General features: G+C 41.1%; 1 protein-coding gene across 3 annotated transcripts in view; it reads left to right on the forward strand.

Moving 5' to 3' along the window:
• The window catches only part of CHCHD5 (coiled-coil-helix-coiled-coil-helix domain containing 5), a 73307-nt gene that overhangs the window by 250 nt on the left and 58156 nt on the right, over positions 1–14901 (forward strand). For 2 of the 3 annotated variants that reach the window (XR_008892182.1, XM_056570636.1), the window contains exons 2-4: positions 2914–3054; positions 13580–13720; positions 14707–14857. Coding sequence is in view for 2 of the 3 variants with exons in the window: in XM_056570636.1 (XP_056426611.1) it covers positions 3053–3054; positions 13580–13720; positions 14707–14857 (294 nt within the window). In the remaining variant the exon portion in view is untranslated. The remainder of the gene's footprint in view (positions 1–2913; positions 3055–13579; positions 13721–14706; positions 14858–14901) is intronic. The other variant, XM_056570637.1, reaches the window with a different exon arrangement.

The raw sequence follows: 14901 nt of genomic DNA on the forward strand, positions 1-14901 counted from the left end.
ATATAGAATGTAATGTAGTACTACAAGTCCCAGCATGTGTATTTAGAATGTAATGTAGTACTACAAGTCCCAGCATGTGTATATAGAATGTAATGTAGTACTACAAGTCCCAGCATGTGTATATATAATGTAATGTAGCACTACAAGTCCCAGCATGTGTATATAGAATGTAATATAATACTGTAATACCCATCATGTGTATATAGAATGTAATGTAGCACTACAAGACCCAGCATGTGTATATAGAATGTAATGTAGTACTACAAGTCCCAGCATGTGTATATAGAATGTAATGTAGTACTACAAGTCCCATCATGTGTATATAGAATGTAATGTAGTACTGTAATACCCATCATGTGTATATAGAATGTAATGTAGTACTGTAATACCCATCATGTGTATATAGAATGTAATGTAGTACTACAAGTCCCAACATGTGTATGTAGAGTGTAATGTAGCACTATAAGTGACAACATGTATATGTAGAGTAGTGTTTCCCAACAAGGGTGCCTCCAGCTGTTGCAAAACTTCAACTCCCAACGTGCATTAATAGACTGATCTCTAGTACTTCAGCTACTAGAATGCATTAGTAGGCTGCTCTTCAGTACTACAGCTCCCAGCATGCATTCATAGACTGCTCTTCAGTACTACAGCTCCCAGCATGCATTAACAGACTTCTCTGTAGTACTACAGCTCCCAACGTGCATTCATAGACTGCTCTGTAGTACTACAGCTCCCAGCATGCATTCATAGACTGCTCTGTAGTACTACAGCTCCCAACGTGCATTCATAGACTTCTCTGTAGTACTACAGCTCCCAGCATGCATTCATAGACTGCCCTGTAGTACTACAGCTCCCAGCATGCATTCATAGACTGCTCTTCAGTACTACAGCTCCAAGCATGCATTAACAGACTTCTCTGTAGTACTACAACTCCCAACGTGCATTCATAGACTGCTCTGTAGTACTACAGCTCCCAGCATGCATTCATAGACTGCTCTGTAGTACTACAGCTCCCAGCATGCATTGATAGACTGCTCTGTAGTACTACAGCTCCCAGCATGCATTCATAGACTGCTCTGTAGTACTACAGCTCCCAGCATGCATTCATAGACTGCTCTGTAGTACTACAGCTCCCAGCATGCATTCATAGACTGCTCTGTAGTACTACAGCTCCCAATATGCATTCATAGACTGCTCTGTAGTACTACAGCTCCCAGCATGCATTCACAGACTGCTCTGTAGTACTACAGCTCCCAGCATGCATTCATAGACTGCTCTGTAGTACAACAGCTCCCAGCATGCATTCATAGACTGCTCTGTAGTACTACAGCTCCCAGCATGCATTCATAGACTGCTCTGTAGTACTACAGCTCCCAGCATGCATTCATAGACTGCTCTGTAGTACTACAGCTCCCAGCATGCATTCATAGACTGCTCTGTAGTACTACAGCTCCCAGCATGCATTCATAGACTGCTCTGTAGTACTACAGCTCCCAACATGCATTAACAGACTTCTCTGTAGTACTACAGCTCCCAGCATGAATTCATAGACTGCTCTGTAGTACTACAACTCCCAGCATGCATTCATAGACTGCTCTGTAGTACTACAGCTCCCAGCATGAATTCATAGACTGCTCTGTAGTACTACAGCTCCCAGCATGAATTCATAGACTGCTCTGTAGTACTACAGCTCCCAGCATGAATTCATAGACTGCTCTGTAGTACTACAGCTCCCAGCATGCATTCATAGACTGCTCTGTAGTACTACAGCTCCCAGCATGCATTCATAGACTGCTCTGTAGTACTACAGCTCCCAGCATGCATTCATAGACTGCTCTGTAGTACTACAGCTCCCAGCATGCATTCATAGACTGCTCTGTAGTACTACAGCTCCCAGCATGCATTCATAGACTGCTCTGTAGTACTACAGCTCCCAGCATGCATTCATAGACTGCTCTGTAGTACTACAGCTCCCAGCATGCATTCATAGACTGCTCTGTAGTACTACAGCTCCCAGCATGCATTCATAGACTGCTCTGTAGTACTACAGCTCCCAGCATGCATTCATAGACTGCTCTGTAGTACTACAGCTCCCAGCATGCATTCATAGACTGCTCTGTAGTACTACAGCTCCCAGCATGCATTCATAGACTGCTCTGTAGTACTACAGCTCCCAGCATGCATTCATAGACTGCTCTGTAGTACTACAGCTCCCAGCATGCATTCATAGACTGCTCTATAGTACTACAGCTCCCAGCATGCATTGATAGACTGCTCTGTAGTACTACAGCTCCCAGCATGCATTGATAGACTGCTCTGTAGTACTACAGATCCCAGCATGCATTCATAGACTGCTCTGTAGTACTACAGCTCCCAGCATGCATTCATAGACTGCTCTATAGTACTACAGCTCCCAGCATGCATTCATAGACTGCTCTATAGTACTACAGCTCCCAGCATGCATTCATAGACTGCTCTGTAGTACTACAGCTCCCAGCATGCATTCATAGACTGCTCTGTAGTACTACAGCTCCCAGCATGCATTCATAGACTGCTCTGTAGTACTACAGATCCCAGCATGCATTCATAGACTGCTCTGTAGAACTACAGCTCCCAGCATGAATTCATAGACTGCTCTGTAGTACTACAACTCCCAGAATGCATTCATAGACTGCTCTGTAGTACTACAGCTCCCAGCATGCATTCATAGACTGCTCTGTAGTACTACAGCTCCCAGCATGCATTCATAGACTGCTCTGTAGTACTACAGCTCCCAGCATGCATTCATAGACTGCTCTGTAGTACTACAACTCCCAGCATGCATTCATAGACTGCTCTATAGAACTACCACATATCCATCACTTAAGTACAGATTGCTCTATGTCGTTTTTCCTTCTCTCTGTGTTACAGCAGTGTAATGGTTAACAGACACAGCAGCTCAACCAATCACCTGCTCCCGATCAGCCAATCACAGGCTTCACCTCCCCCAACCAGGAAGTGGAGGAAGACCATGTGCGCACTTCAAGGGTGACCTGGTGTCAGAGTGATCATGTAAGTGGATGGGACATGTTCCCCCTGGGGGTGATGGGCTCCGGACACTACGAGTGCTCACTCACACTCCCTAACAGCAGGGTCAGACGTCTGCAGGGGCACAGGACAGATTTACTTTATTACATGTTTTTCAGCCTTTACTGACTATAGATGTAAGGGGCAGAAGTTTCTGCCCTAGGGGCATTCTGTAGTTGGCACTTGTAAAGTGGGACTGCAATTACCACCCCCCCCCCCCCCCCCCCCCCCCCTAAATCTCAGGCAAATCCGTATACTGAACTCTTGGGCTGTGAATAGTTAAAAAGATGTCCTACTGCAGCCAGAGAGGGATCGGGGTTACACTTTAACTTTGCACCAAAGCTAGGGTCATAGATTTAGACAGTTATCACCAAACTGTGGCCCCTGTGGAGTTGTAGTTTTGCAACAGCTGGAGGGCCACAGTTTGGAGACCAATAGCAGTCACAACCCAAAGGCCCCTTTGTCATATAAGAAGGTTCGCGATAGGTGGGGAGCCATTTAAACAATTTGCACAACTTCAACTTAAAGGGGTACTCCAGTGGAAAACTTTTTTTTTTTTTGTTTTTGTTTTTTTAAATCCACTGGTGCCAGAAAGTTAAACAGATTTGTAAATTAGAAAAATGCAATGTAGCCCGGACCTTCTAGGTGAGTATAAAATGGATATACGTGGATCGTGCTTCAATAATAATTATCATTTATTTATAAGAATAATATTTCATCACTTCTCACAGGGCCCTTGTGAGAAGAGCATACATAATAAAAAGACAACCTAACAAGGTATTAGGCAATAGTATTAAAATTAAAATTCTACACTTGGCATAGAGTATAGAGTAATAGAATAAAATAACAGAGTAAGAGCTGTACCATACAAATATATTAGAAAGTTGCTCTTCTAGATATTTAGGGTAAATATGTCCCTTTTTTGGATACAGTGACAAACAGTCTGTATTGATAGCAATTGTTACCGGTCTGTAGATTGTAGCTCAGGCGGTGAATGTTGCTCCCGCAATAGCTAAGTGTCCGTAGTATATACAGTCCACTGTGTGGTGCCTCCGATTATAAGCCTGGTCCAGTGGGGTCTGAGCGTGGTGGCAGTCGCTGTCGGATAAGGCGCTGGCAGGCGCCAGAGATCGTGATGGTGTCCGGGGACTGCTGGCGCTAGCATGCGCTAAAGTTGATATTCCTCACCGCTTCATTGGTTGGAAAACAGGACCATGTACTGGAAGGCTGGAGGTTCACCTCGTGGTGCCGGCGTCTGACGTCAGAGCCGGGATGGTTACAGCAGGATAGTTGCACCGGGATGATTGCGCCGGGATGGATCTGAACTGCTGGACCGGGTGGATAGCAAAGCGTGAGCACAAATGGTGGTACAGTTCATAGAATGTAACTGGCCATAGAATTTGGGCACAGTTTTAATACTGCTATGCCAGTAGATAAAGACTAGACGCGTTTCAGGGTTGTATGGTATAACCCTTTCCTCAGTAGTCATAATAGTTGCCATAGATCATCAGTTATTTTATATGGGCACAAATCCCACCCCTTAACACATTGATAGATAATAGTAAAAAGCATGAATGGATTTAATGGATCGGTTCACCTAGAGAGCAATACTAAATATAGAGTAGTGTGTCAATTTTATTGGAAAATTATAACGATGCGTTTTCAAATAGATGAGTTATTCTTGTATAGTAAAGAAACATAGTATTGTATAACAGAGTGTTGGAAATAAATAAGGGAATACAATGAAATACAATTAAAATAAAACAGGAATGAAACAAGAAAAGTGAAAATATATAATAAAACAATATATTAAAACAAAATAAAATAAAACAAGAAAACATGAATGAAAATAAAAATAAAAATAATAATAAATGTAAAAATAAAAATAAATATAAATATAAATATGAAAATAAAAATAAAATAAAAATAAAATTAAAAATAAAAATAATAATAATAATAAATAAAATATAAAATATAAAAACAAAAAACTAAAAATATATAAGAAAAAAAAAATAAAAAGTACAATTTAAATAAATGAATGACTACATAAAAAGATAATGGTAACCCAAAATAATAATAATAATAAAACATCGTTGTAGATGAATCTATAGGGGATGAGGTCAGCCCATGGGATAACCCCTTGATGACCAAATAGGGGTGTTCCGATGGGCCGAGTGAATCCCCTATAAGAATCCGAAGAGTTCGAAGTTGGAGTTGAGTCCGCCAGGTTCTAATGTTGCAAATTCAAATATTTTCTTACTTTCCGCTTTGGACATTATCCAAAGCCCCACCAAAAACCCACATGATATCAGCAGAGATACACTCGGCCCCCCCTCCCCAACAGTTATTAGGAACACCAAACAAAAAAAGAGGCTACGCAGAAGATATCGAGCTCGATCACACAACACAGCCTCCACCAAAAATAGTCAAACCTCATTAGGGAACACATCCATTATAAATTTAAGCAATCACATTTTGACACCAGCACAAGAACAACTGTTAAATAAAGGTTTAAAATATGCCCCGTCACACCCACTAGACAAATTTCAGACATATGTAGGTGTAGAAAAATATATTCGCAATATCTGTTTAAAAAAACACTTTCAGAAAACTCCATTTGAACGTACAACAAGTGAAACAGAATATATCCACACTGAATGTAAACCAAAGTCATGGTTTTACCCAAAACACCTAATGGGGCCTGATGTTACCACTTTTAAAAAATTAGTGGAAAATGATCTGAGGGGTATCCAAGATACTAAGTACTATAAAAATAACATCTCCCATAAAGAAAAATTGGCAATAAAAGAACTCCAAACATTGGAGAGTATTACCATTCGCCCCGCTGATAAAGGGGGTGGAGTTGTTATATTAAATACTATTAATTATATACAAGAATGTAATAGACAGTTGGGAGACACAACTGTCTATCAGAAGTTAAAATCAGACCCCACCCAGGAATATTCTCAAACATTACAACAATTGTGTAAAGAGGCAGCGGCAGAGGAAATCTTAAATGAAAGGGAACATCTTTTTATACTTGGGACTCCAGATCGAATCCCAGTTTTTTACTGTCTCCCAAAGACACACAAATCATTAATAGACCCCCCGGGGAGACCTATCGTGTCTGGGATAGGTTCGATTACTTCGAACCTGTCCCAGTACGTGGATAGGTTTCTCCAGCCATTTGTTCAAAAAACTCATACGTATTTAAAGGATACCACTCAGATCATAGAAATCTTGGAAAAATTCAAATGGACTAACAAACACATATTAGCCACTCTAGATGTATCATCATTGTACACCATTATTAAACACGATTTAGGAATAGCAGCAGTCACACATTTTCTCCAACAAGGCCATATCAAATCACCTCAGATTAATTTCATCACATCAGCTATTCGTTTTATTTTAACTCACAACTATTTTTATTTTGAAGGGGATTTTTATTTGCAGTTAATTGGTACCGCGATGGGCACCAGGTTTGCGCCAAGTTACGCCAATTTATTTATGGCAAAATGGGAGGAGAGTACCATCTTACCTCGGCTTGGCGCGGGCCTGGTGCTCTGGAAGCGGTACATTGACGATATTATTTTAATTTGGGAGGGGGATATAGTTGATTTAGAACACTTTATAACTAATTTAAACACTAATGATCACAATCTCCACTTCACATCCACTATCAGTAAAACCAGTATCGATTTTCTAGATATTGTTGTGGGTGCTGATCGGGATAACCTTATATGTAAGACATATTATAAACCAACAGCCAAGAACTGCTTCATAGGTTACTCTAGTTGCCATCTTCCCAGATGGTTAACTAATGTCCCAAAAGGACAATATCGGAGGTTAAAAAGAAATTGTACCTCAGACGATCAATTTTTGGAAGAGGCACAACAACTCACCAATCAGTTTAAAGAGAAAGATTATCCCGATCAGCTACTCCAGCAGTCTCTGGATCATGTGAGAACATTAGATAGGACCACCTTTTTTTCAAAAAGAGAAAAAATCACTAATGCTGATATCTTTGGAGGTAAATTGGTGATTCCTTTCAATAGATCATATAAAAAAATAGAAGGAATAATTAAAAAACATTGGTATCTATTACAACAAGACCGAGAGGTGGGCCCACTACTACCGTCACGTCCCCCAATAGTATACACCCGAGCCCCGAATTTAGGCTTGACTATAGCACCATCCATAAAACCACCCCCAAAAAAACCAAACAATTCCTGGCTAACCACCAAAGGATTTATTAGGTGTGGAACATGTGCTAACTGTACAAAAGTAAAGGGCCCCAAAAAAGTTGTAGAAATCTGTTCTCAAACTAACACTTTTAAATGGAAAATTGAAGATCTAATAACTTGCAATTCAAAAGGTGTCTTGTACATCATAGAATGTGGATGTAAGAAGCAATATATTGGCCGAACCAAAATGGCCCTCAAAATGAGGATAGCTGAACATCTTAATAATATTAAAAACAAAAACCTGAAACACCCACTGTCTGCACATTTCTCCACAGTTCATAATAGTGACATGTCCTCTCTCTCCTTCACCGGTCTCCAGCTAATCAAAAAAGATTGGCGTGGGGGCAGTTTCTTATTGAAAATGTCCAAAGCGGAAAGTAAGAAAATATTTGAATTTGCAACATTAGAACCTGGCGGACTCAACTCCAACTTCGAACTCTTCGGATTCTTATAGGGGATTCACTCGGCCCATCGGAACACCCCTATTTGGTCATCAAGGGGTTATCCCATGGGCTGACCTCATCCCCTATAGATTCATCTACAACGATGTTTTATTATTATTATTATTTTGGGTTACCATTATCTTTTTATGTAGTCATTCATTTATTTAAATTGTACTTTTTATTTTTTTTTTCTTATATATTTTTTGTTTTTTGTTTTTATATTTTATATTTTATTTATTATTATTATTATTTTTATTTTTAATTTTATTTTTATTTTATTTTTATTTTTATTTTCATATTTATTTTTATTTTTACATTTATTATTATTTTTATTTTTATTTTCATTCATGTTTTCTTGTTTTATTTTATTTTGTTTTAATATATTGTTTTATTATATATTTTCACTTTTCTTGTTTCATTCCTGTTTTATTTTAATTGTATTTCATTGTATTCCCTTATTTATTTCCAACACTCTGTTATACAATACTATGTTTCTTTACTATACAAGAATAACTCATCTATTTGAAAACGCATCGTTATAATTTTCCAATAAAATTGACACACTACTCTATATTTAGTATTGCTCTCTAGGTGAACCGATCCATTAAATCCATTCATGCTTTTTACTATTATCTATCAATGTGTTAAGGGGTGGGATTTGTGCCCATATAAAATAACTGATGATCTATGGCAACTATTATGACTACTGAGGAAAGGGTTATACCATACAACCCTGAAACGCGTCTAGTCTTTATCTACTGGCATAGCAGTATTAAAACTGTGCCCAAATTCTATGGCCAGTTACATTCTATGAACTGTACCACCATTTGTGCTCACGCTTTGCTATCCACCCGGTCCAGCAGTTCAGATCCATCCCGGCGCAATCATCCCGGTGCAACTATCCTGCTGTAACCATCCCGGCTCTGACGTCAGACGCCGGCACCACGAGGTGAACCTCCAGCCTTCCAGTACATGGTCCTGTTTTCCAACCAATGAAGCGGTGAGGAATATCAACTTTAGCGCATGCTAGCGCCAGCAGTCCCCGGACACCATCACGATCTCTGGCGCCTGCCAGCGCCTTATCCGACAGCGACTGCCACCACGCTCAGACCCCACTGGACCAGGCTTATAATCGGAGGCACCACACAGTGGACTGTATACACTACGGACACTTAGCTATTGCGGGAGCAACATTCACCGCCTGAGCTACAATCTACAGACCGGTAACAATTGCTATCAATACAGACTGTTTGTCACTGTATCCAAAAAAGGGACATATTTACCCTAAATATCTAGAAGAGCAACTTTCTAATATATTTGTATGGTACAGCTCTTACTCTGTTATTTTATTCTATTACTCTATACTCTATGCCAAGTGTAGAATTTTAATTTTAATACTATTGCCTAATACCTTGTTAGGTTGTCTTTTTATTATGTATGCTCTTCTCACAAGGGCCCTGTGAGAAGTGATGAAATATTATTCTTATAAATAAATGATAATTATTATTGAAGCACGATCCACGTATATCCATTTTATACTCACCTAGAAGGTCCGGGCTACATTGCATTTTTCTGGTTTCCCTTTTCTTAGCAATTAAGGTATAGTTGCTTGCCCTGTTTGACCTCGGTGCGTAATAGTTGTGAGCTGCACACATCCACATAGTTTTTTCAGATTTGTAAATTACTCCAATTAAAAAATCTTAATCCTTCCAGTAGTTTTTAGCAGCTGTGTACTACAGCGGAAATTATTTTCTTTTTGAATTTCTTTTTTTTTTCTTGTCCACAGTGCTCTCTGCTGACACCTGATGCCCGTATCAGGAACTGTCCAGAGCAGGAGAAAAACCCCATTGCAAACCTCTCCTCTCCGGACAGAGGTGTCAGCAGAGAGCACTGTGGACAAGAAAAAAAAGAAATTCAAAAAGAAAAGAATTTCCTCTGTAGCATACAGCTGCTAAAAAGTACTGGAAGGGTAAAGATTTTTTAATAGAAGTAATTTACAAATCTGTTTAACTTGCTGGCACCAGTTGAATTAAAAACAATTTTTTTTATACCGGAGTACCCCTTAAAAGGGGTACTCCAGTAGTTTAAAACATATAGGGGATGAAGGTCTGATGACAACGGGGCCGTGTTGACACATGCGGCAAGCACAGGAAGAGATGGGCCCCTTCCTGGAGGTCCGACCCTTGATAAGTGATAAGTTTACAGATTTGTAAATTATTTCTGTGTAAAAATCTTAATCCTTCCAGTACTTATCAGCTGCTGTATGCTCCACAGGAAGTTGTGTGGTTCTTTTCTCTCTGACCACAGTGCTCTCTGCTGACACCTCTGTCCACGTCAGGAACTGTCCAGAGAAGGAGAGGTTTGCTATGGGGATTTGCTCCTACTCTGGACAGTTCCTGACATGGACAGAAGTGTCAGCAGAGAGCACTGTGGTCAGGCTGGAAAGAACTACACAACTTCCTCTGTAACATACAGCAGCTGATAAGTACTGGAAGGATTAAGATTTTTTTAATAGAAGTAACTTACAAATCTGTTTAACTTTCTGGAAGCAGTTGATTTGAAAAAAAAAAAAAAAATGTTTTCCACCAGAATACCCCTTAACCTGTTGGGGACGAATTGTAGTTTTGCAACAGCTGTAGGTCTACAGTTTAGAGACCACTGCACAGTGATCTCTATACTGCCCTCTAGATCTTGCAAAACTACAACTCCTAGCATGCCCACACAGCTGTTTGCTGTCTGGGCATGCTGGGAGTTGTAGTTTTGCAAAATCTGGAGGTCCACAGTTTGGAGATCACTGTTCAGTGGTCTCTAAATTGTAGCACTCCAGATGTTGCAAAACTGCAAATCGCAGCATGCCCAAACAGCTGTCGCGGCATGCTGGGAGTTGTAGTTGCGTACCTCCAGCTGTTGCATAACTACATCTCCCAGCATGCCCTTCTGTGATCAGTACATGCTGGGAATTGTAGTTTTGCAACAGCTGGAGGCACACTGGTTGGAAAATACTGAGTTAGGTAACAGAACCTAACTGAAGGTTTTCCAACCAGTGTGCCTCCAGCTGTTGCAAAACTACAACTCCCAGCATGCACGGTCTGTCAGTTCATGCTGGGAGTTGTAGTTTTGAAACAGCTGGAGGTTTGCGCCCCCCCCCCCCCCCCCCATGTGAACGTACAGGGTACATTCACACAGGCAGGTTTACAGTAAGTTTCCTGCTTCAAGTATGAGCTGCGGCAAATTTTTCGCCGCAGCGCAAATTCCTAGCGGGAAACTCACCATAACACGCCAGTGCGAATGTACCCTAAAAACACTACACTACACTAACACATAATAAAGGGTAAAACACTACATGTACACCCCCTTACACTGTCCCCGTCCCCCCCCCCCCCCCCCAATAAAAATGAAAAACGTCTTGTACGGCAGTGTTTCCAAAACGGAGCCTCCAGCTGTTGCAAAACAACAACTCCCAGCATTTTTGGACAGCCACTGACTGTCCAGGCATGCTGGGAGTTTAGCAACAGCTGGAGGCCCCCTGTTTGGGAATCACTGGCGTAGAATACCCCTATGTCCACCCCTATGCAATCCCTAATTTAGTCCTCAAATGCACATGGCGCTCTCACTTCAGAGCCCTGTCGTATTTCAAGGAAACAGTTTAGGGCCACATATGGGGTATCTCCGTACTCGGGAGAAATTGCACTACAAATATTGGGGGGCTTTTTCTCCTTTTACCCCTTATGAAAAGGAAAAGTTGGGGTCTACACCAGCCTGTTAGTGTAAAAAAAAAAAATTTTTTACACTAACAATTTGTAACCAATTTCTCCTGAGTACGGAAATACCCCATATGTGGGTGTAAAATGCTCTGCGGACGCACAACAAGGCTCAGGAATGAGAGCGCACCATGTACATTTGAAGCCTAAATTGGTGATTTGCACAGGGGTGGCTGATTTTACAGCGGTTATGACATAAACCCAAAAAAAAAATACCCACATGTGACCCCATTTTGGAAACTACACCGCTCACGTAATGTAATAAGGGGTACAGTGAGCATTTACGCCCCACAGGTGTCTGACAGATTTTTGGAACAGTGATCAGTGAAAATGAAAAATGTAATTTTTTTGCTTGCACAGCTCACTGTTCCAAAGATCTGTCAAATGCCAGTAGGGTGTAAATGCTCACTGTACCCCTTATTACATTCCGCGAGGGGTGTAGTTTCCAAAATGGGGTCACATGTGGGGGGGTCCACTGTTCTGGCACCACGAGGGGCTTTGTAAATGCACTTGGCCCCTGACTACCATTCCAAAAAATTATCTCTCTAAAAGCTCAATGGCGCTCCTCCTCTTCTGAGCATTGTAGTTCTCTCGCAGTGCACTTGACGTCCAAACATGGGGTGTTTCCATACCCAGAAGAAATGGGGCTACAAATTTTGGGGGGCATTTTCTCCTATTACCCCTTGTAAAAAAGTAAAATTTGGGGAAAAACCAGCATTTTAGTGAAAACTTTTTTTTTTCCATTTACACATCCGACTTCAACAAAAAGTTGTCAAACACCTGTGGGGTGTTAAGGCTCACCGTACCGTTTGTTACGTTCCTTGAGGGGTGTAGTTTCCATAATAGTGTGCGATTGGGGGGGGGGGGTTTGCTGTCCTGGCACCATAGGGGCTTCCTAAATGTGACATGCCCCCCAAAAACCATTTCAGAAAAACTCACTCTCCTAAATCCCATTGTCGCTCCTTCCCTTCTGAGCCCTCTACTGCGCCCGCCGAACACATGACATACACATATGAGGTATTTTCTTACTCGAGAGAAATTGGGTTACAAATTTTGAGAGGATTTTTTTTCCTTTTACCCCTTGTAAAAATTCAAAAACTGGGCCTACAAGAACATGCAAGTGTAAAAATGAAGATTTTGAATTTTCTCCTTCACTTTGCTGCTATTCCTGTGAAACACCTAAAGGGTTAACACACTTACTGAATGTCATTTTGAATACTTTTGGGGGTGTAGTTTTTATTTATGGGGTATTTCTAAGCAGAAGACCCTTCAAATCCACTTCAAACCTGAACTGGTCCCTGAAAAATTCAGATTTTGAAAATTTTGCGAAAAATTGGAAAATTGCTGCTGAACTTTGAAGCCCTCTGATGTTTTCCAAAAGTAAAAACATCTCAATTTTATGATGCAAACATAAAGTAGACATATTGTATATGTGAATCAATATATCATTTATTTGGAATATCCATATTCCTTATAAGCAGAGAGCTTCAAAGTTAGAAAAATGCAAAATTTTCAAATTTTTCATGAAATTTTCAAATTTTTCACCAAGAAATGATGCAATTATGGACGAAAATTTGCCACTAACATAAACAATCTCGGAATCAAATTTATAAGTAAAAGCATCCCAGAGTTATTAATGCTTAAAGTGACAGTGGTCAGACGTGCAAAAAATGCTCTGGTCCTTAGGATCATAATGGGCTCCGTCCCCAAGGGGTTAAAGCCTCTGTGCTGTTTGGCTTTGTTTGCACAGCGGAATTTCTGAGTGGAATCTGCTGGGCAAAATTCCACTCAAAAAAATGTAATTGCAGCAGAGTCCCATTGTTTTCAGTGAGACACTGCTGTACCATGCACATGGGGGAACGTCCCAAATCCGACTGACACGACAGTTCTTTCTGCAGAATCCGTTCACAAACACATTGACATCTATGGAGAAAGCCGCATTTCCGAGCGGTCCTAGTGCCGGCAGGTTTTGGTGTGTTCCAATACTTCTGTCTATACAGTGTTTTCCTCTTTCGTTGCTTTATGAATTCTTATCTTCTCTTGTACTTCCCATTTACAGGCAGGCTGCCCTAGAGGTCACAGCTAAGTATTGCCGCAACGAGCTGGAAGAGTATGGGAGCTGCGTACACAGTAAACCGGGGACCTGGCAACAAGACTGTCATGAGCTGAAAGTCAAGGTGGCTCAGTGCACTTCATCCCAGTGAGTAGCATCAGATGGGGCTTGTTATTGGTAGATCAGGTGATTAAAGGGGTACTCCAGAGGAATAAATGGTGCCAGAAAGTTATACAGATTTGTAAATTACTTCTATTAAAAAATCTTAATCCTTCCAGTACTTATCAGCTGCTGTATGCTCCACAGGAAGTTGTGTAGTTCTTTCCAGTCTGACCACAGTGCTCTCTGCTGACACCTCTGTCCATGTCAGGAACTGTCCAGAATACAAGCAAAACCTCATAGAAAACCCTCTCCTGCTCTGGACAGTTCCTGACATGGATAGAGGTGGCAGCAGAGAGCACTGTGGTCAGACTGGAAAGAACTACACAACTTCCTCTGGAGCATTCAGCAGCTGATAAGTACTGGAAGGATTAAGATTATCATATAGAAATAATTTACAAATCTGTGTAACTTTCTGGCACCGGTTGATTTGAAAACCTTTTTTTTTTCTTTTCTCCCTCCGGAGTACTCCTTTAATCCTTCCGGTACTTATCAGCTGCTGTATAATACAGAGAAAGTTGTGGTGTTCTTTCCAGTCTGACCACAGTGCTCTCTGCTGCCACCTCTGTCCGTGTCAGGAACTGTCCAGAGCAGGAGAGGTTTACTGTGGGGATTTGTTCCTACTCTGGACAGTTCCTGACATGGACAGAGGTGTCAGCAGAGAGCACTGTGGTCAGACTGGAAAGAATGAGGTCATGTTAGGAAGATAAATGTGTGTTTGTGCCGAAAAGATGACACTATGGGGGAGATTTATCAAAACCTGTTCAGAGTAAAAGTTGCCCATAGCAACCAATCAGATCGCTTCTTTCATTTTTAACAAGGCCTCTGCAAAATGAAAGAAGCGATCTGATTGGTTGCTATGGGCAACTTTTACTTTGCACAGGTTTTGATAAATCTTCCCCCATGTGTACCATCGGTGTGGGCACCTCGCTTTAGTCTTCATCATAGATGAACCATAATTTCCTCCCATTTAGTCCTATAATACAGAAGATTCGTACGCAGTGTGCCCAACCCTTTGGGGCTTTCGAGCAATGTCTGAAAGAGAACCAGACTGCAGTGGAAAAGTGCTCCGAACACGTGACCGAATTTCTTCAGTGCGCCGAGCGCGTCAAGGTGTCTGACCAGGTATCTCACGTTTGCCATGTTGCCATGATGGCGCCTATGTGTCT

This window comes from Hyla sarda, chromosome 4, assembly GCF_029499605.1.
Source record: "Hyla sarda isolate aHylSar1 chromosome 4, aHylSar1.hap1, whole genome shotgun sequence".
NCBI classification, from domain to species: domain Eukaryota; kingdom Metazoa; phylum Chordata; class Amphibia; order Anura; family Hylidae; genus Hyla; species Hyla sarda.